Raw genomic sequence first — 27,897 nt, 5'->3', positions numbered from 1 at the left:
CCGAGCTCCTCTGCAGGGTTTTCCACATTTTCAAAGGCTCGAACTGTTCTCCTGAGGGCCAGGAGGAAAGGAGCTTTAAGCTACATGTGCTGCTGTTCTGGGGTGCTTTGGCTGTACCCCAAAGGAGGTCCTGCACCCTTGTGCAAATGAACGGTGGCACGAGGGTTTCGGCTCCTGGGTTTGTTCCCTGCCAACACGTATGCTTTGCACTGACGGCAGTGTTGATGTTTTCCATAAAGGGAGCAGTTTGTAAGCACCCGAAACATTGTACGGTGAAGCCCGATGACCTCTCGATTCAACGTACGCCTTTTCCGTACCGCTTGGAGCACAACTGACTGCCGTAGCGGCTGAGAGCCAGGCTGGGACTCTGGTGGCTCATCCACGGCCAGTCAGAACGGGGGTCAAGGAACTGGGATTCAACCTGTGCCGGACGGGGTCCCCCGCCAAGACACAGCTTCCCGGCTCAGGTGTACTTCTGGATGCACCCCTGCACCTGGACACGCAGGTCATGGCTGGGGTGAGAGTGCGTTTGCACGGCCAAGACTAGTGCAGCAGCTGCGCCATGGGGGCGTGGGCCTTCGTCACACCCCATGGGGACGACTGTGACACGTGCTGTGTCGGGTCGCCTCGGAAGTGTGTCCGGAAACTTCAGCTGGCTCAGAGGACCGCTGGCAAACCCTCGAGCGTGGCTGCTGACAGAAAGCACGGGAGTCCTGTGCGGAAAGAGTGTTGGGGCACACCTTCTGGTTCCTGGCAAAATTCGAAGTGCTGCTGGTGACCCCGAAAGGCCGGCATGGCTGGGTCCAGGCTGGCCCTCTCCCCCTTGAGCCTGCCGGGACCCTGAGCCCTTCAGGGGAGGCCCTCTGGTGGGTCCCACCTCCCTCACAGGATGGAGGACCCGGTGGGGAGGGAGCCTTCTCGGTGGCCCTGGAATTCCCTGCCGAGAAGGCTGGGTTGGCGCTCTCTCTCTTGCTCTTTCCGCAGGAAGCAGACCCTGTTCCTTCCTGGCAGGCCTTGGGGAAGAATCTGAACTTCTAAGGCTGCCTTGGACTAGCTCTGCTGACGCGTTGTTTTTACCGCTGTAATTTTAACTGGGAATTTTGTAGCTTTTAACTAGCTGCTTCAATCCTATTTTTGACTTTGTGGATTAATGTTCATCGCATACGTTTTTCATGCCACGAGCCACCCTGATGCCCCGACCGGAATGGGCGCGACAGACGCACCTGCGCTCAGAGCCGCCCGCCGCCCGCTGCCCGCCCTGCAGGCGGCGCTGTGCGCCCGGCCTCTTCTGCGCCGCGCCGCGGGGCGCCGCCCCGTCCCGCCCCAGCCGTCCCCGGGGCCAAGGGGGATGGCCGCTCCGCCGGCGGGCGTCGCCGGCGGGCCCGCACTCCGCCCCGGGGCGGAGCGGGAGCCGCGGCCGGCAGCGCCTCCTTGTGCCGCCGCGCGCCGAGGGCTCCTCCTGTCCGTCCGCAGCTGCTCCGAAGTTTGGTCCAGGTGCCGCCGGCCGCCGCCGTTCCTGCGCCGTCGCTTCGGGGCGCCCCCACGACGCGCCGCTGCTGAGCCGGGGGCCGCCGGCAGGATGACCGTCAAGCTGGACTTCGAGGAGTGCCTGAAGGACTCGCCCCGCTTCAGGTGGGCCCGGCAGCCCCGTCCCCGCGCTCGCCGCGCGCCGTCCCCGCCGCGGGTTTTTACGCATCGCCCGCCGCGGCCGGTGCCAGGCGGCGGCAGGCGGCCCGTCCCGCCACGCGGCCGCAGCTGGTGCTCGGCGCCCCCCCCGCGCTCGCCTCCCCCGCGCTCGGCCCGCCGGGTTGCCTCGCGGCCCCTCCGCGTCGTGGACCGTGGGGACGGGGGACGAGCCTGCGGGTTCTGGAGGCGATGTGCGGCCCGGCCTGGAAATTAAGAAGGGGGGGTTCGTTATTTATGGAAGACGTTTATGTGCCGTCCTTTGCGAAAGCCTCGCCCGGGCTTTGCTCCTGGCAGAGGAAAGGAAGTGGGGCCTAGTGGTGGGACCAGGCGCGCGCAGGCCCAGGCGTTGGAAACCCGAGGGGCAGCCCGCGTCGGGCCTTGCGCGGCGGTGCTTTTGAGAGATGATGGAAGACATATGAGTTAATGGAGCAGCGTGTTCACGCCGTGAATCACTTGTTCCCCAAATCCTGGCCTTTCAGAGAAAACAAGCCGCGCAGCGCCAGGGAGGGCCAGATCCGCCTTTCCTTGAGGGCACTGCCCAAGGGGAGGGCGGCCCTGCCTTCCCCTTTGGGGAGTCCTGTGCTGGCTGAGAGCGGGAGGCGTTTGGGGCAGGGGGGGGAGGGCTGCACTCGGGGCAGTGGAGGCAAGAGGTGGCTGTATGGAGGGGTGGCTGGAGAGCAGCAGCGACTGTTCAGCAGCCCCCTCGCCTCTCTCTGCAGTGCAGGGTCTGGGCTTCACCCCGTGGTGAACTTTCCCTGTGAGCCAGACCCCGCTTGATCTGCTGGGACCTGTTGCTGAGCAGGCCAGCCCAGTTCCTGCCCCCCACCTGGGCCCTGCCTTTCTGCAAGGCTGTTGTGATCTTTCGGGGTACAGCGGGGTGGACTTGGGGGGGGGGTTAAGATGAGGAGGCCCTGCTTCCTTCCCAACCTGTGGCCGTCAGTAGCCTTGTTCCCCCGTCCAGCCGCCCACCTGCCCACGGGAGTTTCCGGGGGGTACCCTCGAAGCCTGTGTTCGTGCTGCAGACTTATGTGGCTGGGGCCGCGAGGACAGGAAGTGGTAATGGAACAAGGCTGAAGGTTCAAGGCAGGCGGGGGGGGGGGGGGCCCCGGGGCCCCCCGGGGGGCCCCCCCGGGGGGTGGCCGGGCGCCCCCCCCCCCCCCCCGTGCTGGAACGTGTGATGCATCGTTTCCGAGAGCTGCAGCTTTCTGCTTGCCAAATTTCTGCCACTTCTTTCCGAGGCTGGGGAGTCCAGGGGAAGGCTTTTAATCCTCCCGTCTCCCCCACCTTGGCCTCTTTGTTATTATTTATTATTATTATTATTATAACATTTCTATGCCGCCCCTTGCCGAAGCCTCGGGGCGGCTTACAACACAATAAGATACATTGAAATACAATAGAACATAATAAATTACCAATAAATACAAAAATACAAAAAATACACTGAGATACAATAATATAAAATTAAAATTAACAGTATAAAATAAGTAAATAAAGATTATAGGAGGAGGAAAGAGAAGGAAGAAGAAGTTGCCCTGGCCAGATCATATATTTTAACAATTAAAATGATGTTTGTGTATTGTGGAATCTGGCGAGTGTGTCTCTCTGGCGGCTTCCTCCCTACTTGTGGGTTTTTCTCCTGACTTCTGTGGTTTTGTGACACTTCCTTCCTTCCTGCTCTGAACAACTTCTCTCTTGCGCGCTCTTGACTGCGCTGCAGTCTCGGTTCGTTTTGGAGGATGTGCGTGGTGGGGCCATCTTGAATCGGTGGCAACGCTGTGTGGCACCGGCTGCTTGGAAAAGCCGGGGCCCAGGCGCATCTTCGGGAAGGAACGTCCTAGCACACGGCATAACAGCTCCGCATCTCCAGCGGTTTATCCAAACTGGCGGTTCCGGCACCTAGAGGAAGAGCCGGAGGAGGTGGCACCTGAGGGCTCCTCTGGGCAGCCGTATGCCCAGCCGCTTGTGGCGGCCACGTGTTCTCGCCATAGTGCGCCGGCGCTTCGGCACGTCACGGGTGACTTTGGAAGTGCTCCTCCTCCGGCTTGTGTGCATGGCAAGAAAGCCGCCAGCCCTGCAGCAGGAGGTTCCAGGCAGCAGACAGGAAGTGGCTGCATCGCTGCGAGAGGCAGGAAGCTGTCGGGAGACCGCAAGAGCGGCCTGGGGGAGGAGGGTGGGACGAGGGGGTTCGGCGACATCCTCTCCCTCTCCGCTGTGGGGTTCCTGGTTCGGCTGCACCGGCCTCCCCGCACCTGGCCGGGTGCCCTCCTGTGCATTAGGCAGCCACTCCCATCATCCCCAGCAGGTGCGGGAAGGTTGCCCTGTGCGTACCCACTTCAGTGAAGTCTTGGCTTCTGTTCCTGTGTGATGAAAGGGCTGGTCCTGCGTTGGAAAAAATATAGGCCGCAGGCCTCGCCACCCTTCATATTTCCCACAATGCCCTGGAGTGGTTCTAGGTCAGGGCATTATGGGTAATTGAGAGCGTGGTTAGACTGATCACTTGGTGCTCTTCTCGGTGCCAGGCCAGGCCCTGCAGAGTGGGCTTACGGATGCTCTGGGGGGGCTGCCGTCTCCCCCCGGCCATGACCTGGGGGAGACGCCAGCCCTCTTCCTCTGCCCTGCTCTGATTGTCCAGCTGCACATCCAGCAGGAACGGCCCTGCGGACCCAGGCAGAGCCGATCCTTCGTGAGTGCAGAGTTTCTACGCCTTGCATGAGCCCCAGCCAGCATAGCCAAGGGCCAGGGATAATGGGAACTGTAGTCTGAAGCATTTGGAGGGCACCGGGTTGTCTTATCACCAGTCTGGCATTTCGCGGGAGGTGATGGACTGGTTGCCCCCGCCTTCCAAACCTGCCGGCGTCCATCACTTCCAGGTGCTGGCGAAGGGCTGAGAGGAGGCTGTTTGCAGGCCACCCGGGAAGGGAGGCAGCGGGGACGGCTGCCCCGGTTGTGTGGGACTCCGTGGCTGAGGCGGTCCCTGAGCCCCGCAGCCTGTCTTGGAGCCCAGCACTTCCTCTGCCAAAACTCGGCCCCCGCTGAGCGCCACTGTTTACTTGCCCCCACCCTGTTCGACCCCCAGGGCTGCCGTTGAGACGGTGGAAACGGACGTGTCTGTGCTGGAGACGCAGTTGGAGAAGGTAAGGGGTGATTTGGGGCTGGGGGTTCCCCGGTGCCTTGCAGGCCAGTCGGCTCGCGGCGAGGCCTCGGGTCCTGTCGCTTGGGGGTCTGCTTGGAGGGTCCCCACAGGGCAGCGTGGAGAGCTCTGCAGAGCACCTTCGCTTGCCCGGAAAACATGCAATTCCTGGCGGAGGATCCCGGAGCCCTGGCAGGGGCAGGCGGGGAAAGAACGCTGGACAAAGATGTTTCTGGTGCGCTTTGGACCCTTTAGAGGTCCAGAGTGTCGTTGGACTCTTCTTTCACCACGAAGGGTGCAAAAGCTTCTTTGGGGAGCGCTGGAGGTGGGGCCTGCGATCCAAAATGCAAAGCGGGGGAGACTGCGGGGGGCAGGGGAGGCCCCGCACTTCTTCTTACCCTTTCCCCCCGAGAAATTAGAGCCGCTGCATGATTCTCCCCATCCCTTGAGCTTGCTTTCCAACAGCCCTGCGAGGCGGGCCTAGGCTGAGATCCGGGGTGGGGCAGCATTCGCGTTCCACCCTCTGCTCCACGTTTCACGTCAAGGCCCATCCATGAATTTGGCTGAATGGGCCGTGGGCTGGTCTCGCCATCCCTCAGCCTGACCTACCTTATGGGGGTGTTGTGAGGATAAGAAGGTGCAGAGACGTGGCACCCCATTCACCCCACCCTACGTTCCTTGGAGGGGGAGAGATTAATTAATTTGGAGCAGAGATGTTTAGGCAGAGCTACGAACAGGTGTGGGGGCTAAGAAGCTCCGCAGGACGGGGGTTTTGAGAAGAGTTTTGCAGCAGGTCGGGGGGGGCACAGCCATGCAGGTGTTTGGGGAGGCGCTCCCCGGTATATGGGGTGCCCCTCGCATTAGGAGCTGCGATGCAAGCTTCCTCGGCCGTTTGCCTCTGCTCCTCTCTCCTGCCTGACCACCCCTTGTCTCCGTCTCCGTCTCCGGCTCTGTCCGGCCGGCCAGCTGCTGAAGCTCTGCACCACCATGCTGGACTCGGGGCACCAGTACTGCACCCACAGCAAGAGCTTCCTGTCCGGCATCCAGGAGCTCTCCCAGAATTCGCCGGGCGACACCATGATGAGCGTGAGTTTTCCCCGGCAGGGATGGGGAATCTATGTTGTAAGCCGCCCCGAGGCTTCGGCGAATGGGGCGGCATAAAAATGTTTTAATAAATAAATAAATAAATAAATGGGGGGCCCGGGGGGTGGAGGCCATCTTCTTGGGTGCTGCAGAAAGGCTGCGGTCCGAGCCCTGGCTCTGAGCGCCCTTCCAGTCGGCCCGCCAGGGGAGCGACAGGTCCTGAAAGGCCGGTTTGGCCGTGGCCTGGAGGTCGTGCCGAGCAGACGCTGGCCCGGCGGACCGCCCTTTGGCCCGTGTGTCAGCTCGGCAGCCGCGACTTCTCCACGCAGCTGACCGGCCGCTGTCCTTAATAGTGCTCAGATGGCTGCTTTATTTGAGGACGGAAGCTGGGAGTGGAGCTTGCTTGAAGCCGTTTTCCTGCCCCGGGACTGTGTTTTTCAGGGCCTTGCTTGGCCCTCGTAAAAGAGAAGGCTTGGCCCTCGTGGTGGCGCCTCTGGGCTTGTGCGGGGCGCCTTCCAGAGTTTTCGGAGGACCTGAAAGGGGTGGTGGCGCAAGGCAGTCGGTGGGGCTGGAAGCGGGCGTGCGCGCGTTGCCCGGGGCTCTGGGTGCAGGGTTCGTGGCGTGGGCGCTTCCGCCATGTGCTCTGCCCTCCTGACCCGGCCGGGGGGCTGTTCGCTTCCCGGACCCGCTCCGTGGCACGTCAGCGAGGCTCTCGGTGGCGCTTCCTGCCGCACCTGGGCTCGGCCAGGGCCCACGAAAGCTCCTGCCAGAACGAACGGGTTGATCTGCAGGGTGCTGTGAGGAAACTCCCTGTGGCTTTTGCTGCTGTAGACTTGCACGACCACGACTCCCATCTCTACGGGCTGTGCAAGCTGAGGCTGATGGGAGTTCCAGGCAGCCCACATTTAGAGAGGCCCCCCCCCCACCTCGAACGGTAGGGTTTTGGGTGCTGGGATCTGCAAAGCAGGGTCCCGCCTTGGAGCAGAGCTTTGCTTCCAAGCTACGATTGAGGTCCCTTTTCTTCCAAGACGCTTGCAACATTGTCCGGGGTTCTGTTGCGTTGTCACAACACCCCTGTGAGGGGGGCTCGGGCTGAGAGAGAGAGAGAGAGAGAGTCCCCCAGAAGATGTGTTTGCACAGCTGGGCAAAGGTCTGTGGCACCTCTTGGTATCGACCGGGGCTGGGTGTGAGGCACGGAAGGGAGAGAAGAGAGATGCCGCGGCGGGCAAGCAGCTGCTAGGAATTGCGTGCCTCCCCGGTTATTCCGCCGCTGTGCTCCCCGCGTTTCCCAGCAATGCGCAGTGAGCAGTGGGAACTTTTTAAAAACAAGAGATCGAGAAACTTGATTTTTTAAAATATGCTCTGCTGTACAAGGCGTTGGTAAGTTGGGCTTTCGTCTGAAGCGTCTCCCTATTGCAGCTTGGGGGTTGGGAACCCCCAGACTCTGCCTCAGCTGATGGCGCCTTTTCTCCTCTTGCTTTCCAGGAGTGCCTAGAGAAATTTTCCTCGAGCTTGAACAAGATGATCGAGAAGCACGAGGTGAGCGGCACCCCCAGCCACCCTGCCAGCTCCCCACTCCCCCCCCCGTCCCCAGATGTGCACGGCTGCTCTGGGGTTCCCCAGGGGAGATGGAGGCTGAGATGGCAGCGCCCCACTGGGCGGAAGACCCAGAATCTGGGGGGGTCCCCAGCTTCCTTTCCAGGGATGGGCACTGCTGGGGTGGGGGGCCCAGCTTGTTGGGGGGCCCAGATCACACCAGGCCTCTGCACTGGGTAAAACGGGTCATGGAGCCCCCGCGGGAGCTGTGAGGACCCGTCCCCCGTCCTCCGTCGAGGTCTCCCCAGGAGCCCCGGACTCGCGCTCCGCTTCCGCGGGGCAGCCGCCCGTTCTGCTGCCCGCGTGCCGGTGCCTGCAGGAAACGGCCCCGTGGGATCCTGCTCACGTGCCCCACCGTCTGCTTGTGGCAGGAATTTCTGGACGTGACGCAGCAGACGCTCAAGTACCAGCTGCAGAGTTTGGTGAAGGAGTAAGCCTGTGCCCTGATTGTGGGGAGGGGCGCGTCCCAGCCGGGGCGGGGGGGGGCAGTGCGTGGTGGCGGGGGCCGTGTGCCGGGGCTTGGGGCTGGGCGGGGGCAGTGGCTTCCCAGGGGGGCGCTTTGCAGCATGCCGGTCTCATGGCTCCGGGCAGGGGAGGTTCAGGGTACGGGAAGGGCCCCGCACAGGGGGCAGGATGCCTGGCTAGCCCAGTGACAGGTGACACCCCGAGATCCCTTTCCAGGCGGTGTGCGCCCTGCTCGCATCCCATTCGGGCGTGCGTGGCATCGGGACTTCCTCCACCAGCCCCTGCCTGCCTCTCTCGCTTCCCCTCAGCCTCTCTCTGCCTCCCAAGCCCTCCGGATCAGTTGCGCGCTGCCGGCCGGGGGCGCTGGGAGCTGTAGTGCTACCCCGGCGGCCCCGGGAGCCGCAGGAGGTGGCTTTCCAAGCCGAGGCCGGCCGGCCGGTCCCGCGTGGGGGGCTGCCGCGGCGGCTCTTGGCCGTTGGGGTGCAGCGCCCCTTTGGCATCGATCCCTTGCCTTGCAGAGACATAAAGCACTTTAAGGAGGTCCGGAAGGAGTTCGAGCGCGGCAGCGAGAACCTGGCCAGCGCCCTGCAGCACAACGCGGAGGTGCCCCGCCGGCGCCAGCACGAGGCCGAGGAGGCCGCGGCGGCCCTGACGTCTGCGCGCACCGCCTTCTGCGCCCGGGCCCTCGACTACGTCCTGCGGGTGCGTGCGGCGGGGCCCGGCCAGGGCTGGGGGACAAGCACTGGACGGATGTGGCCCCGCAAGCTTGCGTGATTTCCCTTTCTTCTCGCCTCCTTCCAGATCAACGTGATCCAGTCCAAGAAGAAGTTTGAGATCCTGAAGTTCGTGAGTAGATTCTGGAAGGTGGCGGGGCGCACCACGGGCTGCCGCGACCGGGCGCCCCAGGTATGTCGGGCCACAAGTCCCAGCACGCCCCAACCAGCAGGTGGGCTGCTGGGACTTGTAGTCGGACACGTCTGGAGGACGCCAGGGTGGAGGCGGCTGCTGCAGAGCTCTGGGATATTGGCGTAGTGTTGTGCAACGGATTTGAACGAGGGCATTTATTTATTTATTTTTATTTACTTAGAAAATGTCTATGCCGCCCCATTTGCCAAAGCCTCGGGGCAGCTCACAACATAAATAACTTCAATTAAAATAATATAAATTAACAGTATAAAATAAGTCACCCTGGCCAAAGAATAAAATAAATAAATGCTATTAACAGTTAAAATGACATTTGAATAAAAAGGTCTTCGCCTGGCGCTGAAAAACAAATAACGATGGCGCCAGGCGGACCTCTCTGGGGAGCGCATTCCATAGATTGGGCGCCACCTCAGAGAAAGCCCTCCTCCGAGTACATACCCTCCTAATTTCTTTCACGGAGGGTTCCCGGAGAAGGGCCTCTCCCGCAGATCTCAAGGGACGGGTGGGCATATATGGACGTAAGCGCTCCTTCAGGTAGCCAGGACCCAAGCCGTTTAGGGCTTTATAGGTCATCACCAACACCTTGAATTGGGCCCGGACTTCAATGGGGAGCCAGTGAAGCTGACGGAGGACTGGAGTCATGTGAACGTAACGCCCCGTCCCCGTCAGCAGCCTGGCAGCTCTATTTTGAACCAATTGAAGTATCCGGACTGTCTTCAAGGGCAGCCCCACGTAGAGCGCATTTCCAGCCTGACCCTTCTCCTGCTCCCGATGCCGACTGCCTCTGCTCACTTCTCGGATGCCAGAAGCCAGGGCAGGCAGCTGTATTTGAATACAGCTCCCATCAGCCTCAGCCAGTGTGGACTGTAGTCCAAAAGAGCTGGAAGGTGGGGGGGCTTCCAGGGACCTCCTTTCTGTCAGGGTCCAGGCTTTGCATGTGGTTTGCATGTTGGGGTCTCTCTCTGAATCAACCCTTGATTCAGGTTCTGGGGGGGCACGGGGGGCCATTCTGCCTTTGAACGCCTGCCCCGTGCCGTGGGTTTGACAGCCCCGCTGCCACCCCTGGCGCTGCCTCCAGCCCCTCCCCTCAGACTTGCATGAGGCAAATTTATTGTATTTGCTTGTTCATTGATCGATTGCATTCATTTATCAAATAAGGTTGCATCTGAGCACCTGCAGAGGTTTCCCCTTTAGCCACAACCAGAGGCCTGTGCTCAGGTGTGGGCAGCGAGGGGGTGTCCAGATGTGCCGGCCTGTCACCCCCACCTGCCCTGCCCAGCAGGGCCTGCGGTTCCCGGGGGGGGGGCACCTTCATGCGCCCAGCCCCTCTTGGATCTTCTGCAAGGAACCCGCAGCTGCCGTCTGGCTGAAGCAGCCGTCTCTGCTTCCAGATGCTGACGCTGATGGAGGCGCAGTCCTTGTTCCTCGAGCAGGGGGCCCAGGTGACCAAGCAGCTGGAAAAGTATCGCAAGGACCTGGCGGCGCAGGTACGGACGGGCACAGCTCTGTCGTTGGGGCTTTGCCCCCCTAAAAATGGGAGGCCCTGGGGGGTGACTGAAGGGGAGAGCAGCAGAGGGGTGCTGGCCTGGAAAGAAAGCGGCCTGGCCCGGCAGGATGCTGCATTTGGATCTCGTGCCGTGCAGGAAATTCCCCGGCACCGTGCCCTTTGGATGCGTCGGACTGCAGCTTCCATAGTTCCAGCCACAGCCATCGGCTAGACTGGCTAGGAATGATGGGAGTCGTAGTCCAGCACATCTGGCAGCATCCCGGTTGGGACAGGCTGCTGGAGCTGCGCCCGGTGTGGCCGAGCCAGTTGTGGGCAAGGGGTGTGGCTGGATGATCTCTCGGATCCCTTTAAATTCCCTGAGTGCCCCTCTGAATTTTTGGGAAGTTCAATATTTTAGTTCAGTATTTTCCCAGTTCTGAGATTTCACCATTCATGAGAAGCATCATCATCATCATCATCATCATCATCATTATTATTATAACATTTCTATGCCGCCCCTTGCCAAAACCTCGGGGCGGCTTACAACATGATAAAATACATTGAAATACAATAGTACATAATAAATTACCATTAAATATAACAATACAAAAAATACATTGATTTACAAATACAAAATTAAAATTATCAGTATAAAATAAAAATATAGGATGAGAAAGAGAAGGAAGAAGAAGTTGCCCAGGCCAGATCATATGTTTTAACAATTGAAATGATGTTTAAATAAAAAGGTCTTTACCTGGCGCCGAAAAACCAGTAACGACGGTGCCAGGCGGACCTCTTTGGGGAGTGAATTCCATAGGTTGGGCGCCACCGCAGAGAAAGCCCTCCTCCGGGTACTTACTCTCCTAATTTCTTTCATGGAGGATTCCCGGAGAAGGGACTCTCCCGCAGATCTCAAAGGGCGGTCGGGCATATACGGACGTAAGCGCTCGTTCAGGTAGCCAGGACCCAAGCTGTTTAGGGCTTTGTAGGTCATAATCAACACCTTGAATTGGGCCCGGGCTTCAATGGGAAGCCAGTGAAGCTGACGGAGGACTGGAGTCATGTGAGCATAACGCCCCATCCCCGTCAGCAGCCTGGCAGCTCTATTTTGCACCAATTGAAGTGTTCGGACTGTCTTCAGGGGAAGCCCCACGTAAAGCGCGTTACAGAAGTCTAGGCGGGAAGTCACCAGCGCGTGTGAAGACATGGATGAGATTAGGAAAAGTTGAAATTCGGATGCTTTTTGCTGCTCTGGAGATTGGCAGAGATTCCTTAATTGGGCTGCGAGTTTATGTTTAAGAGGTCAGTCCTCATGAAGGCTTGACTTAAAGGGCTAGGTAAGAAGCTGCCTCGTAACCCACAAGGGATCGCTTCCTTCTCCAAAATGTTCACATGCTGAAACCAAAGGGTATGTGGTTATTTGCTTCCACTTTGTGGCCGAAAAGGTTACATCTTTCAGTCCGAGTCATGTTAATGCCTTTAAAGGGCTTGTTTTAAACTGCTGTGCAGCTTTTTGGGAAATTGGGCAGAATTGAAATGAAATATTGAAAAAAATAAAATTAATAAATTGGAGCACAATCTGTGCAAATTGAGGCAGAAAAAAGGCCATTTTTCTGTCTCAGCTCATGTGGAACCGCTCTGTTAATGGCTTCGCATCAACGTTTGGACGAAATCAGTGCTGCTAAGTCTTTTGAACGGGATCTGCAATGGGCCTCAAATGTCTTTGTGTTTCGTGTTTAAAAGTTCCATTGTCAAGGAAGAGCTGTCATTCTCACAAAGTCACTCTTTCATTGTGAGGTTGCTGTTGGGTGGACACGATTAAACATGTTAGTTAGAAGTCATCCAGTTTTTTAATTATCGGCTTGAGTGTCCAGTGCCTGAGGATGATGGGAGTTGTAGACCAACAACTGACAGGAACTTGGGTTGCTTATCCCTTTAAGTGTCTTTTCCGAATTACTCAAATCCAACACTTCCCTGCTTGGACTAAGACACGAGTCCCTTCGGATGTGTCAGCTGCCTCGCCGCCATCATGGTGGCTGGGGATGATGGAACTTGCAGCCCAACCCATGTGGAAGGGAAGCTAGCTTAAGGAAGGGCTGGTTCAAGGGGAAACGCCGGGGCTTCTCAGGATGCTGGTGTGGGTGTGTTTTTGCCTGTGCATCAGTCCCTGACCGTGTGTTTTCGCTCTGGCAAGCGAGCGGGAACCACCTCGCCCTGCCGTCCAGCTAGCAATGCAGAGTTCAAATGTCGCCCGGCCGTTTCCCATCCGGAGTGACCCGCTTCCTTGCAACGCGACCCCGATCTGTGTTTTGGTGGCTGGTGCGGGGCACATCTGGCCTCGCAGCCCCGTTGTTGGCAAGGGAAACATCAGGCGGGGTTCCTGAGGTTCGGGAAAACAGCCCCAGAGATGACGGGCTTTGTCCTCCGCTATCCTGGGAGGAGCCCGGGCGGCCAGCCTCATTCCCAAACTCTTCTGCAGCTCCATCAGCTGGTCCTGGAGTCGGCCCGAGAGAAGCGGGAGATGGAGCAGCGTCACACCATGATCAAGCAAAAGGTGGGCTTTCCCCGCGGCGATGGGGGGCTGTCTTGCGAGGCCGTGCCTGGAATATGCGGCACACGGGGGACCCGGAACGGCGGCAGGGATCTGAGCTTGTGAGGTGGCGTGTGTAAGAAGGGGGGGCTCGGGGAAGCCGGGAACTGCCCCCCCACCCCGATGCTTTCCTGCTAAAAATGACAGCTTCCAGTGCAGGGACCTGGGTTTAGTAGGAGAGCTGGTGAGGAGGTGGGGCTTAGAGTGTGGGAGGGGCTTGTGGTAGGACGACGGAGAGGGGCTCCAATGGGGAGGGGTCTAGGACCTAGGGGCAGAGATGGGGGGCTCCCCTCTGCTTGCCTCTGCGGGCAAGTCGAGATGGTCCTTACCGCCTGCTGTCCCTCCCGCCTCGTCCCAGGACCTGTCCCAGGAGGACGTCCTTCCCGAAGCCCGGGCAGAGCCAGGCAGGGCGGTGATGGAGGGGTACTTGTTCAAACGGGCCAGCAACGCCTTCAAGACGTGGAGCAGGTGAGCTGTGCCCCCACCCCTGCTTTCGCTTTCCCCGGGCTAGTACAGAGCTGGACGGGGGGGGGGGGGTTGAGGGGGGGGGGGGCCGGGTTTGCTCTCGTGCCGCTGAGTTTTGGGGGCAACGCTGGTGGTGGGGTGCAGCCCCTGGTGGGGCTCTGTGGGGGGACCGATCCTTGAGTCCTCAGAAGGTGTTTGCAACCAGAAGGCCCAGGGGCAGCCGCTGCGAAGTCTCCTCCCCAGGTCATTCTTACAGGCTTGTAATTGTGGCTACCGACCTGGGAAGAGGGGGAAACCTGCTGTAGCTTGTTTCCAGCACCTGGCCTTGCGTTGCTCGGCTTCCACCATGGGTGGAGGAGCCGTCCGTGTTCCTGCCGGGGCTGAAGTCCTGCTCGCTGGCAGAGGGGCACTTCCGGGGCCCCGTGAGCCCCACTTCTTCCAGCCAGACCTGTCAAGGGGCGAATGAAAGCAGGAGGTTGTGCCGAGCGCTCCCCCGGTGCTGCCTCCCCCCTCCCCCCCCCCGGCAGCTGCTTTCAGCTCCTCAGCCCCGTCCTTTGTGTGATTTCTCCTAAAACCGCAGGCGCTGGTTTTCCATCCAGAGCAACCAGCTGGTGTACCAGAAGAAGGCCAAGGTGGGGATGGATTTGCTTTTGGGTGCTTGTGTGTGGGGTGGGGCAGGGTTTTGGGGGGGGCTGCGTGCAGCCCCCCGTCGCGGAGGCGGGGGGGAACGCCTCACCTTCGTTCGAACCTTCAAGCGCGTGTCCCTTCGGAGAGGCTTGAAATAGCTTCGTGATTCTTGACGCCCCTTCTTGACGCCCCTTCCCGACGTTTAGCTCTGACCCTGCAGCTCAAGGTGTTTCCGTACTTCACTGCACTGGTTTAGGGTCACTTTATACACAATGAAGTCCCTTTCGGGATGAAAACGGTGTTGGGGACTATTTCCTTAATAAATCAGGGTGTGGTTCTGCCCAGGCTTGGACAAAGGCAGGAGAAATGCCCCCCCCCGCCCCCGGCTAGCTTGTTCCCTCTCCCAGCCTCACTCTCCTCTCCTCTCCTCTCCTCTCCTCTCCTCTCGCCACGTCCGTGTCCAGGTCGCTGTGACGGTGGTCATGGAGGACCTCCGGCTCTGCACGGTCAAGCCCTGCCCGGACCACGAGCGCCGTTTCTGCTTCGAGGTGGTGTCGCCCACCAAGTGAGCCCGCTCCCCTCTGAAATCCCCCATCCTTTTCCGGCAGCCTTTCCCAGCAGGGGCCCTCTGGAGGTGTGGGATCACCACTCCCAGCATCATGCAGCCAGCTGGGAGTGGTAGTCCCACACCTCTGAAAGGCAGCTGGGTCTGGGCACAAGGGCCTGTCCCTACCAGAACGTCGCTTGGCGTACGATGACCGCTGAAGTTGCTTCTGGAGGAGTGTTGAGCTCTGACTTTGGCGTGCCTCCACGGGGTGCGCGCGCAAGAACGGCACGGATCCGGGAGTGCAGCGCTCGCTCTCCCTCCCTGCAGGAGCTGCCTCCTCCAAGCGGACTCGGAGAAGCACCAGAACGCCTGGGTCACTGCCGTTCAAAACAGCATCGCCTCCGCTTACAGCGAGGACCGCTTGGAGTTCCAGGGACAGGTCAGGCCACAACACTCCAAAAGAAAATTGAGTCCAAACCGTGGCCACCCAGATCTCTGCCCCCGAGGCTGTTCTGTTTGCGTTTCCCCCCACATCTTTAATATGTATGCGCCAGTGCTGCCACTCAGAGTCTCGTTGACTCAGAAAGCATCAAATGTGATGATATAATGATGGGCTTGCGGGGAGGGGGTCATATGAAAAGGGGTAATTGTTTAGCTCAGGCTGGACTGCAGCTCCCAGCATTCCTGTCCACTGTGCATGCTGGCAGGGGCTGCTGGGAGTTGAAGTACAAGACAACTGCAGATCAACGTGCTTCAGATCAATTCCCCTGTATATAAATCAGATTCACCCTAGGTTTCTTAGATGATAAACCTCGACTCCCATTTCAGGCAGAGGGGAAGTAGTTTTGTTAGGCCATTGTGGCAGAAACAACCAGGAACCTGGCTGCGTTCACACGACACACCTGTCTGTTTTGCCGGCCTCTTGCTCCTGGGTCGGCACACACGTTGGAGGGCTGGCCGGTCTTTTTTTTTTTTTTTGAATTTATATCCTGCCTTTTTCCTACAAAGGGCTCAAGGCAGCTTACATCATTCTCCTCCTCCATCTTATCCTCACAACTACAACCCTGTGAGGTAGGTTGGGCTGAGAGTCTGTGACTGGCCCAAAGTCACCCGGTTGGCTCCATGGCCGAGCGGGGACTCGAACCCGGATTGTCTGAGTCCCAGTCCCACACGCTTAACCACTCCGTGAGCACCTGCATTCAGGTGGCACGACAAGCCACGATGGCACAGGACAGTGATGGCGGACAATCCAACCTGCAAACAAAGGTTTCAGCTCAGAAAAAACAACACACAGCCAGGCCAAGCAAATATATGGATATCCTTGGCAGCGCACTGACCGGCCATGCGGAAGCTCGTGTGAGTCGTGGCTCATGCGTTGTGCCTTGTGACGTCATTGCCTGGCACCGCTGCTTCTTTGCGCATGGCCCCTGTGTGCGCTGTTATCCGATGCTCGACTGCGGGGGGGATGCTGGGGCTGCTTGGCTTGCATGTCATAGGTTTGCCGTCATAGACACCCCTAATCCTAATAGAGGGCAAAAGTTCCATTGAAAATAATGCAATTTTGAAAAAGCCTTCCCTGAGTAGCTTTTTCTGCGCAGCTCATCATTTCTGCCCATTCTAAACCCATTCCAACCATCGAAACCATGCCAGGACACCTCGTTTTTCTAACCCTAACCCTACCCTGGTGCACACCCCTAACCCTAAAATAGGGCAGAAGTTCCCTTGAAAATACGGCAATTTTGAAAAAGCCTTCCCTGAGTAGCCTTTTCTGCGCAGCTCATCATTTCTGCCCATTCTAAACACGTTCCACACATCAAACCCTGCCAGGACGCCTCGTTTTCCTAACCCTAACCCAGTGATGGCGAACCTTTTAGAGACCGAGTGCCCAAACTGCAACCCAAAGCCCACTTATTGATCGCAAAGTACCAACACTGCAATCAAACCTGAAAACTGAGGTTTTAGTCTAGAAAAAACAACTCACAGCCAGGCCAAGCAAAGATATTTATTTATTTATTATTTATTTATTAAAACATTTTTATGCTGCCCCATTCGCCAAAGCCTCGGGGTGGCTTACAACAATAAAAAAGATATATATCTTTGGCAGTGCACTGACCAGCCATGCGAAAGCTCGGATGAGTCGTGGCTAATGAGTTGTGCCTTGTGATGTCATCGCCTGGCGCCGCTACTCCTTTCCAAGCATGCGCACGGCCCCTGTGTGCGCTGTTACCTGATGCTCGGCTGCTGGGGCGGTGCGGGGCCGACTTGGCTCGCGTGCCGACAGAGAGGGCTCTGCCTGACCCCCGTTTCACGCGTGCCACAGGTTCACCACCAGTGGCATAGAGAACCCATAGAACAAACCTTGCTTTTACCAGTTTCTAAAGACCAGTCTTACCACGGTGAAGTCGCACAACTGGGTTCAAGTAACACAATGGGTAACAATGGTGAAAAAAACCTCGCTGGCTTTTCCGTGTTGTCTGAACCTAACCCCTGTGGTGTCAGGACCATTAGAGGGGGCGAGAGTACAATATCAGTTTACGTGGATGAGACGCCTCTTGTTTGTGTGAAGGGTCATTCTCAGTTTACAGGTGTGTGTGTTTTGGTGTAAAGTGTGTGTGTGTGTGTGTGTGGAGGGGGGGTTAGGTAGGTGGCAACGAAATGCCAGAGGCACATGATCTAAGCTTTAAATAAGCCCTTAGTATTTATTTCTTGTATTCTGATACTGGAAACGTTCCGTGTGAGCCAAAATTGTAAAGGGATTTTTATCTCATTTCTCAGCCAGGAACCGCAGTCAGCCAAAAATCAGCCGCTGCCTGCATGCTTGTGATCTCAAAGACACGGCACATGAGGACATAGGGGTGAGGGGGGACGAGGAGTGGAAAGGCCCTGCCTTCCCTCTCGTCTCCCAGGGCAGAGGGGGCTGTTCAGCTGAATGTGGCCCCCCCCACAGGCCTTGCCCCTCTTCCTGTCCAGCCTGCCTGCACCCTCATAAGGGCTAGGAACTTGGCTGCTGCCCTTCAGACAAAGGCAGGCCCTCTCAGAGCGGGGAACTCCCTGCCTGGTGCACCTTTCCAGCGTCCGGTCTGGTGGCGGAGATGCAGGCCGTTGTCTCGCTTCTCCGCAGCCCCTGGAACGGACGGCCTCCCTCTCCGTGGCCGGACTGCGGTCCCCGACCAGTCGGAAGCTCCGGGGCGGCGTGGACAAGCACGTGGTGGACAAGCTGCAGCGCCTGGAGGGCAACGCGCAGTGCTGCGACTGCCGCGAGGCGGCCCCCGAGTGGGCCAGCATCAACCTGGGCGTCACGCTCTGCATCGAGTGCTCCGGCATCCACAGGTGAGCCGGCCCTGCCGCCGGGGTCCTGCGGGGCCTCGCCCGCCCACGCGGGGGGCTCGAACGAAGGGGACTCGGCGCAAGGGGTGGGGCGGGGGTGCCGAACCCCAGGCCGGGGCCAGAGCCAGCCCTCCGAGGTGAGGGTCCGCCCGGGGCTGGGAACCAGGGCTCGGCCGCCCGGGCTCCATGCGGCCTGGCAGCGGCCCAGAGTCGGAATTCCTGGCCGAGGCATCGCGCGTCGGTGGGGCGCGTGCCAGGGATCGGTTCCGCGTGACCCCCTGCTGCACCAGCTGCAGCGGCCGAGGGGAAGACGGCCTCCTGCTGCCCGGCCCTCCCGTCAGCTCCCTTTGGAAGACGGGGCCAAGCAGGGGCGGATTCCGATGGGGCTTGTCCCAGCGGAGCTGTCCGTGGCGCTGCACCGATTTGGAGGCCGGGGTTCGGCACCGGGGACGGGTCGGGCTGAAACCCGGCGTGCATACACTGCCCCACGGAGGTTGGAGGCCCACTTCCGGGTGCTTTTCCTGTTTTCAGCGGAAATGCGTCTTCTGAAGGTTAATGCCTGGGGTGAGAGCCCCCAGCTAAGCGGGGCCTGCATTTTGGCCTTGCCCCCTTTTCACCCGCAGTGTGGCTCAGCCCTTGGGGGGGGGGCATTCAGCACCCCAGGGGTGGAGTTTCAAACTGGAGGCGATGGGGCTGCGCAGGTGAGCAGCCAGGGAGGGGTGGGGCCTGGAGTGAGGGAGGAGCTTGGGGGCAAAGGGGTGGGGCTTGTGCCAGAGGAACCAGAAATGGGTGGGGCTTGTGGTGATGGGGGAAGGCAGCACGGGGAGGGGCTTGAGGGGAGGGGAGGAGTCAGGGGCAAGGGGTGGGGCTTGTGCAGCGCCTGGGAGGGGCTTCCGTTCCCCCCGCCCCAGGAAATCGTCCGGCGGCCCCTTGCCTGTTCTCTCGCCCTCCCCGCAGGAGCCTGGGGGTCCACTTCTCCAAGGTACGATCGCTGACGCTCGACTCCTGGGAACCTGAGCTGGTCAAGGTGAGGGCAGGTGGGGCGGCGACTGGCGGGCTGAGGGGGCCGCGGCATGGGGGAGCTGCGAGGGGCCGCCGAGGCCGCGGGGCCGCCTGTCTGCCAGGGGTGCAGGTCGTGTCCGCGGGGTGTAAGCTGCGCCCGTGGGGCAGTTGCATGGCCTCTGGGGGCTCCCCCTCGCAGTGTGGGAAGCTGCTGTCTTGGAGCCTCGGCTTTCCAGTCTGTGAAATGGGGATGGCGGGGCGACCTCACGAGCTTTTGTGGGGAAGATAAGCGAGCTTAGACGGCAGAGCAAATGCGGCAGAGCTCCTTCTGAGGCGGTCGAGCTGCGTCTTGGCTGCAGCAGAATGCTCTTCTGTGGCAAGCAAAGCCAAACTCTGCTTCGGAAAGCTGGAAAGTCGGGGGAAAGCTGTTCTAGACTCTATGTGCAGGGAGTATTTTCCTGTGTTAGAGGCATTGGGTCATGTGAGTCTCTGAGCACAGTCTGAAGTGGTGCAGCCCACCTGTGGGTGCATTGCCTCAGTGAGGACTAGAACCTTAGAAATGGTAACGATGGGTATTAACAGTGGCTGGCAATGTGAGGGGTGGGGGGATAATGCCTGTGCTGCAGCTTTTCTCCAAACTGTGGGCCACTCACAGAGAGTCGGGCTGTTGCCCAGCTTGGTTCTTGACACCCCCCCAAAGGAAGGGGGCCAAGGGTGGTCCTGGGCTGGCCACAGGGCTAGTCCCACCAGTCACCTCCTCCCCCGAGAATTTGTCCAGCCCCCTTTTAACGTCCTCCAAAGAGGGGGCCATTTCGACCTCGGGGCAGCCGCGAGAATCCCAAGCAGCTCAGCTCTGTGTTGTGTGAAGCCCTCCTCCTCCTCTCCCACCCATCAGTCATGGGGTGACCCCGGGTTCAAGGGACAAAGATGTCTTCCTCTCCGCCTTGTGCCCGCAGATCCTGGGTTCCAGGCAGCTGGGCTTGCGGGAGAGGAGAATCGGGGGGGGGGGGGGGGGGCAGCGGCGTGGCTGACTCTCTCTGTCCACTGCAGTTGATGTGCGAACTGGGGAATCATGTGATCAACCAGATTTACGAGGCTCGGGTGGAGGAGATGAACATGAAGCGGCCCCACCCGAGCAGCTCACGGTAAGGGCCCCCCCTCCCCGCCAGCACCTCGGCCGTGCGCCCCTCACCCGGCAGCTCCCCACCCTCACTCGCTTCCGTCCACCTGGCCGAGGAATGTTTGCTTGCTTGCTTGCTTGCTTATTTAGAATTTTTGTATGCCGTCCCATTGCGTTGCCTCGGGACGGCTGACATAAAGAAGCACAATACGAATGATACAAATAGAATCAAGATTCACCCTGGCTGCTAATTAAAACCTATAGATGATATTGAAAGTTATTAAAATACTGTTTAAATAAAAAGGTCTTAGCCTGGCGCCGAAAAACAAGTCGCGACGGCGCCAGGCGGACCTCTCTGGGGAGCGCGTTCCATGTTACATGCGTATTATAAGTTTGTTCCCACACCTGCCCAAGGGGTGGCGCTGTTGTGGCAGCTGTGCGCTCTGGCTGCTGGGTGGACCGCACCTGCGGCACCCCTCCCGCCTCCCCAAAATTTGCACGCCGGAGCTGGCCTCTTACTTTTATGAGTTTCCTTGCACCTTCCATGCCCAGGAAAGGGTGTTTCTGAGCACGTGCAAAATGGACCTCTGCTCTACATTACTTGCTTGATAGACGCATCAGTGCCCTGAATCTCTTCCCCGCCGTCGCAGGTTGGAGAAGGAAGCCTGGATCCGGGCCAAGTACGTGGAAAAGAAGTTCATCACCAAGTTCCCCAAGGCCGGGCTGCGCCCCATGCCGGGCAGCGAGGTCCGGACCCCCGAGAAGCCGCCGAAGCCGTTCCTCAAGCCGAAGCCTCCGCACCAGGCCCGCGGGAATGCAGGTGGGCCGGGGGCGCCTCGTTCCTTTCCGCACGGGGCTTATCGGACGGGGCCAGACTTCCAGTCCCCTGGAACGTCCCGCATGCGTGCGGAGCAAATCTTTGGAAGCCTGGAGCCTCCAGCTTCAGCGGTGCTCGGGGGCAGGCGCCTGCTGCTTGGGAGCCACCCCGGGGAGGCCCTGCTTGGGGGCTCGCCCACAGCATCTGGCTGGGGGGTGCTGGAAAGGAGCTGTGGGACCGGAGGGACCTTTTGTCTGATCCTGCAATTCTTAGGGCCTTAGTGATGATATTCCCGGAGTCTGGCACTGCCTCCCCCTGCACGTGTGGTTACAGGTGCGGTGACCACGGCCAACCTCAGGCTCCTCTGGAAAACATACTTGCCTGGGCTTCCTCCAGCAGCATCGCTGCCCAGTTTGATCGTTCTGCTAATTGTAATATTTTCCATCAGTTATTACAGAATCTCTTTTTTCTGTTGTGTTATCCATGCGTTTTAGGGTGAGCTGCTTAGAAGGTTTTACTAGATTAACAAATCTGAGAGGTACTAACTACAGTATAATATTAATGATAATGTGTGTGTCAGAGTCTTCTAATGATGTACTCGGGGTGGCTAACGGCACGGGACAAAGCAGTCATTGTGGGATACGGGGCAACGGATCGGTAGCTGCGGATGGCAAGATAAACAGCGGAAATACGAAGTGGCTCCGTCTCACTGCTTCGTCTTTTTCAGGCAGTGGTCCCCGCCGTGTGAGCCCCCCCTCCGGTGTGGCCCCTGGAGGTACTGCACCCCTGCTGGCTCTATGGGGTGGGGAGGGGGTCCTGAGGCCGGGGAGGGCCCCGCCAAGGAGCCTGGTTTGATGGGCATTTGCGGGCTTTTCCTTGGGGGCTCCCCTTGAGGAATGGCCATTGTGGCCCTCTAGATGTTTGGGTGTACGACGCCCATCATCCCTCACTGTTGGCTGGGGCTGTTGGGAGTTGCTGTCCCAAGCAGGTGGACTGCTGAAGTAGCGTGCCTTTGTACTGGGGCAAATTGCCGGGCGCATCTGAGCAGGCCTGGGGGCGGGGGGCCGCTCTGGGGATCGCTGCACCCCAGACGGAGGGACGTGCCATTCCGTCGCCCCGTGTCTCCTGCATTGCCAGGCCTCCTCCGTTCCGTCGCCTGCTCCTTGGCAAGAACGTTCTCCTTTTAATCTAGAATTCCACTCCGCCTCTGCTCGTCCACGCTAGCAGGGTGCACTTTAATCCATTCAGGGTCGTGCTTGTGTGCATCGCAGCTACTTCGAAATGGCACAAAATCCGCTCCAGACCTGAAAAACCAGTTCACACGTTTGCAGTATCCGTGTGACTCAGAAAAATCCGCCCCGTTGCGGAATCTGCGGAATCTACAGGCCAGATTACTAGAAAATCAGCTCTTGCGAAAGTCGTGCTTTTCTCCAGCATCGCTCGCTCATCGTGTTGTGGGACAAGGGGTGGGAAGCCAGAAGCAGCCCCTGGAGACCCGCATGTGGCCTGTTTCCCTCAGCTCTGACCATTGGCTGGCGAGAAGAGTGTAATTCAAGGGCAGGTCACCTTTAAATACCCTGCAGGCAACAGTGGCAGCTGTAGAGCGGTGTGCTTTGAGTGACACGCTCCATCTCTCTCTCCCAGGCCAGCGGGAGGGGGTGTCTCCGGGCGCCACCCCCCCTCCGGAAAGCCTGCAGAGCCTGCACCCGGGGGCCCTGCTGTACCGTGCGGCCGCTGCGCCCCCCAGCTTGCCCACGATGGCCGACGCTCTGGCCCACGGCGCGGACGTCAACTGGGTGAACATGGCCCAGGAGAGCCGCACGCCCTTGCTACAGGCGGTCGCTGCAGTGAGTCTGGGTCTGGAAGATGGGGGCTCGTGCCACGGATGTGCTAGAGCTCTTCCGTCCCACCTTCCCGGCTGCTCTTTCTAAAAATCTTCTCTGTTTCTGCCCAGAATTCTCTGCTGGCCTGTGAATTCCTGCTGCAAAACGGAGCCAGCGTCAACCAGCCGGACAGCAGGGGGAGGGGGCCGCTGCACCACGCCACCACCCTGGGCCATACCGGGTACGGCCTCCCGAGCATCCGTCCCGCTCTCCCTCGCTCGTGGTCCCTGCCTGGTCCCGGGCTTTTGGAGTCTTCGGCAGGCAGGCTCTCGCTTCCTCGCTCTTACTTCATTTTTGGCGTCTGTCCCTTTCAACACATATTCTTGGCCTCTTAGTCTTTCTGTTTGTTCATTTAACATTCCTGATCTGCAATGGGAAAGGCTCATGAGCGACCAGCACTCTTAAAAGTCAGCCAGATGTTGTGAACGCAAGACCCCGCTGTCCCTTGCCACTGGCCTTGCGGTCCCAAACATCTGGAAGGGACCCTGCTGCTCCCCCCTCACAAGCACCATGTCAAATTCCGTCTTAGGCTTGTCTTCTGTGCTTTTCTTTAATCAGGCATTTAAGTGTGGGACCGGCTTCTCTGTATGCAAGCCCCCATGCGTGTCGTTTTCTTGATGGAAAAACGGGGTACCAGTTCAGTAAATGCCGAAATATACATCATGTCATCAACCGATGGGCAGAACCCATGACTAAATCAATAATCGTTTACAAATGATTAAATAAATATTAATACTAGGTTATTTTTTAAAATTTTATTTAATTAGGCATGATTAAATGGCATTTTTGAAATTAAGAAGTGGACCCCTAAATGTAGCTTTGAACTAAAGGTGGGTTTGAAGCCCAGAAGGGCTGAAATCGGGCAGCCCCCCCTCTGGGGTTCACAGGGTGTCTTTTTTGGCCCTTGCTGGGGGTGGAGGGGGAATGAACCTGGTTCTGCATGAAGGCTGCGCAGCAGCAGTGTGCTCAGCCTGCTACAGCTCCCAGCATTCCCCAGCCTGCTACAGCTCCCAGCATTCCCCAGCCTGCTACAGTTTCCCAGCATTCCCCAGCCTGCTATAGCTCCCAGCATTCCCCAGCCAGTTGCAGGACTGGCTGGGGAGTGCTGGGAATGGCAGGCTGCCTTCCTTTCCGAATGCCTGCAGGACCGTGCCCTTCATTCCCGTTCTCCCTTTCGCCAGCCTGGCTTGCCTGTTCCTCAAGCGCGGGGCCAACATGAACGCGGTCGACAGGGACGGCAAGGATCCGCTCAGCATCGCCATCGATCTGGCCAACGCGGACATCGTGACCCTGTGAGTGCGGCCGGGCTCCTTGTCGCCTCCCGGCCGGGCACCAAGAGCAGAGCGCCACGGGGTGGGCCGTGCCTCTCGGGGGCCTGGGGGGAAAGAGCTGGACCGTGGGGCGAGTGAAGGGAAAGCCCCTGGGGCATGGGGGTCTCAGGGTGGGGAGCACCGAATATCCTGGAACGACTGGGATGAGGAAGCAGCCCTGGCAGTCCCCCACCCACTCCGTCTGCACCCTCCCTTCCATGGTTCTCCCCTGACTTCAGGGGTGCTGGCGCTCAGGCTTGGATCTGGCGTTGCACCCCCCCCCCCAGTGCTTGGTGCTGTCCGAGGTTCCCTGCAGCTTTTTCCACATCCGGAAAGGGTGACATTGCCTCTCCCAGGAACAGAACACCTGTCGGAGTGGCTCTGCGAGCCCTGATCTACCTGGATGCTCTGCTCAGCCTCCGAGCCCTTCCTTCCCCCAGCTGCTTGGGTGGCTCGCAGGGGGGCAACGAGGGCGAGGGCCCCCCATCTTGGAACAGCCTGCCTCGCACCACATTGGCCGTCTTTGCAGCACCAGGTTAAGGCAGCCCCTTTGCGGCGGCCTTCCAAGCCCCCCCTGGTCATTCAGGGGCTTCACCAGGCGCCTCTCACCCTTGGCCGGGCCTTTTTAATCCTCTTTTGTCTTTCAACGTCCTTTTGTGTTATTTTAGCATTTTATTTCTTACTGTTTCTCTCTCTCGTCTTTTATTTTTCTTGCATTTCTTGTATTCCACCGAGAGAGCTGCAGCTGCGGGTGGTATAGAAATGAAAATAATCACGGAACAGTTCTAACGCACAACTGTTTTCTCTTCCTTGTCTCTTGCTGCCCGTGTCGAAGGCTGCGTTTGGCTAAGATGCGTGAATCGGAGCTTGCCCAGGGCCAGTCGGGTGAGTCCCCTGGCTTTGGGGATGGAGAGGTGGCCCTGGAACGTGGGGAGTGGGGCGGGGGGTGCGTCTCCGCCCCAGGCATGGGGAAATGAGGCAGCTGACATCGCTGCTGCTGTGGAGCGGGTCGGCCTGCCCGGGGCCATTCCTGAGCCGGCATTCGTTCCATCCGTGAAATGTGCACATTCTCAGGGTGACTGATGCCAGCCATAGATTGCTTTAGGGTAACAATGCCAGTTTTTTGACGGCTCATTTTCATGCGCTCCCACCCAGAGCTGTACTTGCAAGGTTGAGAGTACGTTGGGGGCTTTTTTTGGAGGGGTGGTTCCTGGTATGGGTGGGGTGGGATCGGGCCGGGCCAGGGGCCGTTCCCCCATGGAGCGGTGCCCCATGATGCCTCTGCCACAGTCTTGGACATCGCCATCCCCTTCCTCCAGGAGACGAGACCTACCTTGACATCTTCCATGACTTTTCCCTCATGGCGTCCAACGACCCGGACAAGCTGACTCGGCGAAGCGGAGACCTGATGAAGCTGACGACCCTGTGAAGCCCCCACGGACCCCAGACGGATGGGAACACGTGGGCAGACACCTCTCGGAGGCGCTGGTTTGCAGAACCTCTGGGGACAGGAGCGAGCTGCCGTCTGGTGTGGGCCGTGGGGACAGCAGGGACCAGGCGCCGAGATCTGCTCCTTCCTACCCTGCTTGGGAGACTGCGCAGCGCAAAAGAGCCCAGCAGGGCTGAAGTACCGGCCTCTCGGGCACATCACTCGGGACCCTTCAGCACCTCCGCATTTTTTAATTTATTGCCCTGGGAGAGGGCTTCGCCCGCTCTGCGTCGCGGCTGTGGCCACTGGACGGATACGAAAAGGGCGGCGTGCTTTCCTCCCCTTTGATCCAGCTCCGGTTAACTTCCGCCCCTCCCCAGGGGGGCTGGGTGGGCACAGCAGTGCCGGCACGTGATGCGTGGGAGAGGACACGCAATAAACCGGTTGTGTTCAGTGGGGCACCTTGTGTGTGCGCACGTGCTCTGCAGACACCCAGCCCCGAGACGGGAGGGGTCCTTTGCGGTGGCTGCGACGCTGCAGGCAGCTGTGGTGGGAAGGCTTCCCAGACAGATTCCCTTGGATGCAGACCTCGTCCCATCGATGCCAGGCCCCGGCAGAGTCCTAAAATTTAAGCTGATCTGTAGACAGAGCTCCCAAACCCAATTACGAGTTCATGTATCCAAGTACCCATGTGCTCGCCTTCTGTGCCGTACCTAATTTTCCTGGGCTGTGGTTTATTTTTAAGGCATGGGGGCTTCGTGGGTCAGGGCTGGAGCCCCTTCTTGGCTGCATCAAGCCCCATGTTCGCCTCTGAGCATCCCAGCTAAACTGGGGAAGAAAAAGGCCTGGGACCCAGTAAGCCAGAGTCAGGGGCGCCCGGCGACAGCTTCAAAGGGAAGGGCAAAGTTTGAACCCTGCTCCAGCATCATGAAATGAGGATACTCTGTACATGCTCCACAGAGCTTGTATTCACCACTGCTGGTACGCCTGGCTTGCATTTGAGCCTCGGTGCATCCCAGGTTAGATCTTGCATTCTGCTGAGGGAAACGGCCGGGCCGGAAGCACAGCTGGCTTGTATCCTATTTACAGCGTGGCTGGAAAAGAAGAGCTTGTATGAAGCGGTCGCTGGCAGGGGGCCTTTAGCAGCTGAGCCACCGGAAGAAATCCAGGAGTTGCACCCTGTCGCCCCAGTACGGGGTGAGGGAACGGGTAGGAGACGTCTCTTCAGTTTGCATCTCATGGGGAACCAACCAGGTTTGCGCTTCCTTGCACCGAAAAGCAACCTGGAATGTCGTTCTGTTTTTCGGAGCATGTGAGATGCTGTCCAGGAGTGGCGCTTACGCAAAAGCAAGAACTGGTCACACGGCACGGCGGGTTGCGGAAGTTTTCTCTGCTGACCCATCCCAGCTTCTAGCGGACGGGTGCCCTTTCCCTGCCCGTCTCCCTTCCCCGTTGCTCCGCTGTGTCGGAATCGGGAGAGGAAGAGCCTCATGGCCACGCACCTGGTTTGCGGGAAAGTTGCGCAGGGAGAAGAAAGCCAGCGGGGAGTGCAGGAAGCGGCAGTGCTGGGGTCGGGGGGGGGGGACCCTTCTGGCGGGGGACCCTGCGGGAACGGCCCCCGGGGCTTCTCTTTCGGGCTTCTGGGAGGGATATTTCCCGCTCCTACCTGGAGGTGCACCTGCAGAGCAGAGCAGACCTCGGCCACTGGTCTGTGGCCCTGCAGTTTGCTGCCTCGCACGCCTCTCCCCCCTTCCTCCCCGCTCGGTGGCGGAGCCACTCCGGAGCCGTGGCCCAGGGGCACGTGGCGTGGGAGCGAAAGTGCCTGCGCCATGTCCATCAGGTAATGGAGCCTTGGCAGAGTTGCTTCGACTTTTGCCGGCGGGGGCTGGGGGCGGGGAATCTGGGGGCCCTGGGGCCCCATTCAGCTCAGGGGTCTCTCCCTGGGATTCTGGGCAGACGCGCCCACGCAAATTCCAGCCTGACCCCACACAGACTTGATATTCAATTCAATTTCTTTATTTGTGCAAATGTAATAAACCCCCTAAGAGGTAAGGATTTAAGGGAATTTGCTTTTAGTCTGGCAAGAGGTGCTTACGTATAGACAGTCCCTGCCCTCACAGGATTACAATCTAAGGTGTCATTCAAGGAAAAAGGGACTCGGAGGGGAGAGGAAACGATTCCAAATGCCCAGCTATCCTCCCTTTTCTTACAGAGGACTGTGCGAACCCTTCCCAGCCGGGGCAGCTGCCAGTCGCCTTGGAGTTTGGCTCCCGCCGTCTCTGGCTCGGGGTGATGGAGTTGTAGTCCAGCACTTCTGAAAAGTGCCAGGTCGGGCGGCTTGGACGTGGCCCCAAGAGCGCCTCTGGCGCTGGGGTGAAAGGGGCTCCCCACCCCTGCAGCGCATCCTCAC

The 27,897-nt window shown here is 59.1% G+C and overlaps 1 protein-coding gene across 1 annotated transcript; it reads left to right on the top strand.

The window, feature by feature from the left end:
• Positions 1 to 1,487: 1,487 nt before the first annotated feature.
• Positions 1,488 to 27,542, top strand: ACAP1 (ArfGAP with coiled-coil, ankyrin repeat and PH domains 1). The gene is made up of 23 exons (XM_044417228.1): positions 1,488 to 1,632; positions 4,763 to 4,820; positions 5,783 to 5,902; positions 7,385 to 7,438; positions 7,867 to 7,925; positions 8,479 to 8,662; positions 8,762 to 8,806; positions 10,276 to 10,371; positions 12,850 to 12,924; positions 13,319 to 13,428; positions 14,006 to 14,057; positions 14,517 to 14,617; positions 14,927 to 15,038; positions 17,721 to 17,929; positions 18,884 to 18,953; positions 19,979 to 20,073; positions 20,699 to 20,868; positions 21,593 to 21,640; positions 22,510 to 22,712; positions 22,820 to 22,929; positions 23,930 to 24,040; positions 24,894 to 24,943; positions 25,378 to 27,542. Exons 1-23 carry the CDS (start codon positions 1,580 to 1,582, stop codon positions 25,485 to 25,487), a joined length of 2,295 nt encoding a protein of 764 aa, XP_044273163.1. The 5' UTR covers positions 1,488 to 1,579; the 3' UTR covers positions 25,488 to 27,542.
• The last annotated feature ends 355 nt before the right edge of the window (positions 27,543 to 27,897 follow it).

This window comes from Varanus komodoensis, unplaced genomic scaffold (genome assembly GCF_004798865.1).
Source record: "Varanus komodoensis strain SLA01 unplaced genomic scaffold, ASM479886v1 scaffold87, whole genome shotgun sequence".
Lineage (NCBI taxonomy): Eukaryota > Metazoa > Chordata > Lepidosauria > Squamata > Varanidae > Varanus > Varanus komodoensis.
This window is presented reverse-complemented; position numbering and strand designations above follow the sequence as displayed.

Bases quoted from the DNA above. Each gene is read 5' to 3' on its own strand.
- ACAP1 (XM_044417228.1), top strand. From the start codon at position 1,580: ATGACCGTCAAGCTGGACTTCGAGGAGTGCCTGAAGGACTCGCCCCGC. The intron at 18,954-19,978 runs GTGAGGGCAGGT...TGTCCACTGCAG, and splicing joins GGGAACCTGAGCTGGTCAAG to TTGATGTGCGAACTGGGGAA. The intron at 24,944-25,377 runs GTGAGTCCCCTG...CCCTTCCTCCAG, and splicing joins GCTTGCCCAGGGCCAGTCGG to GAGACGAGACCTACCTTGAC.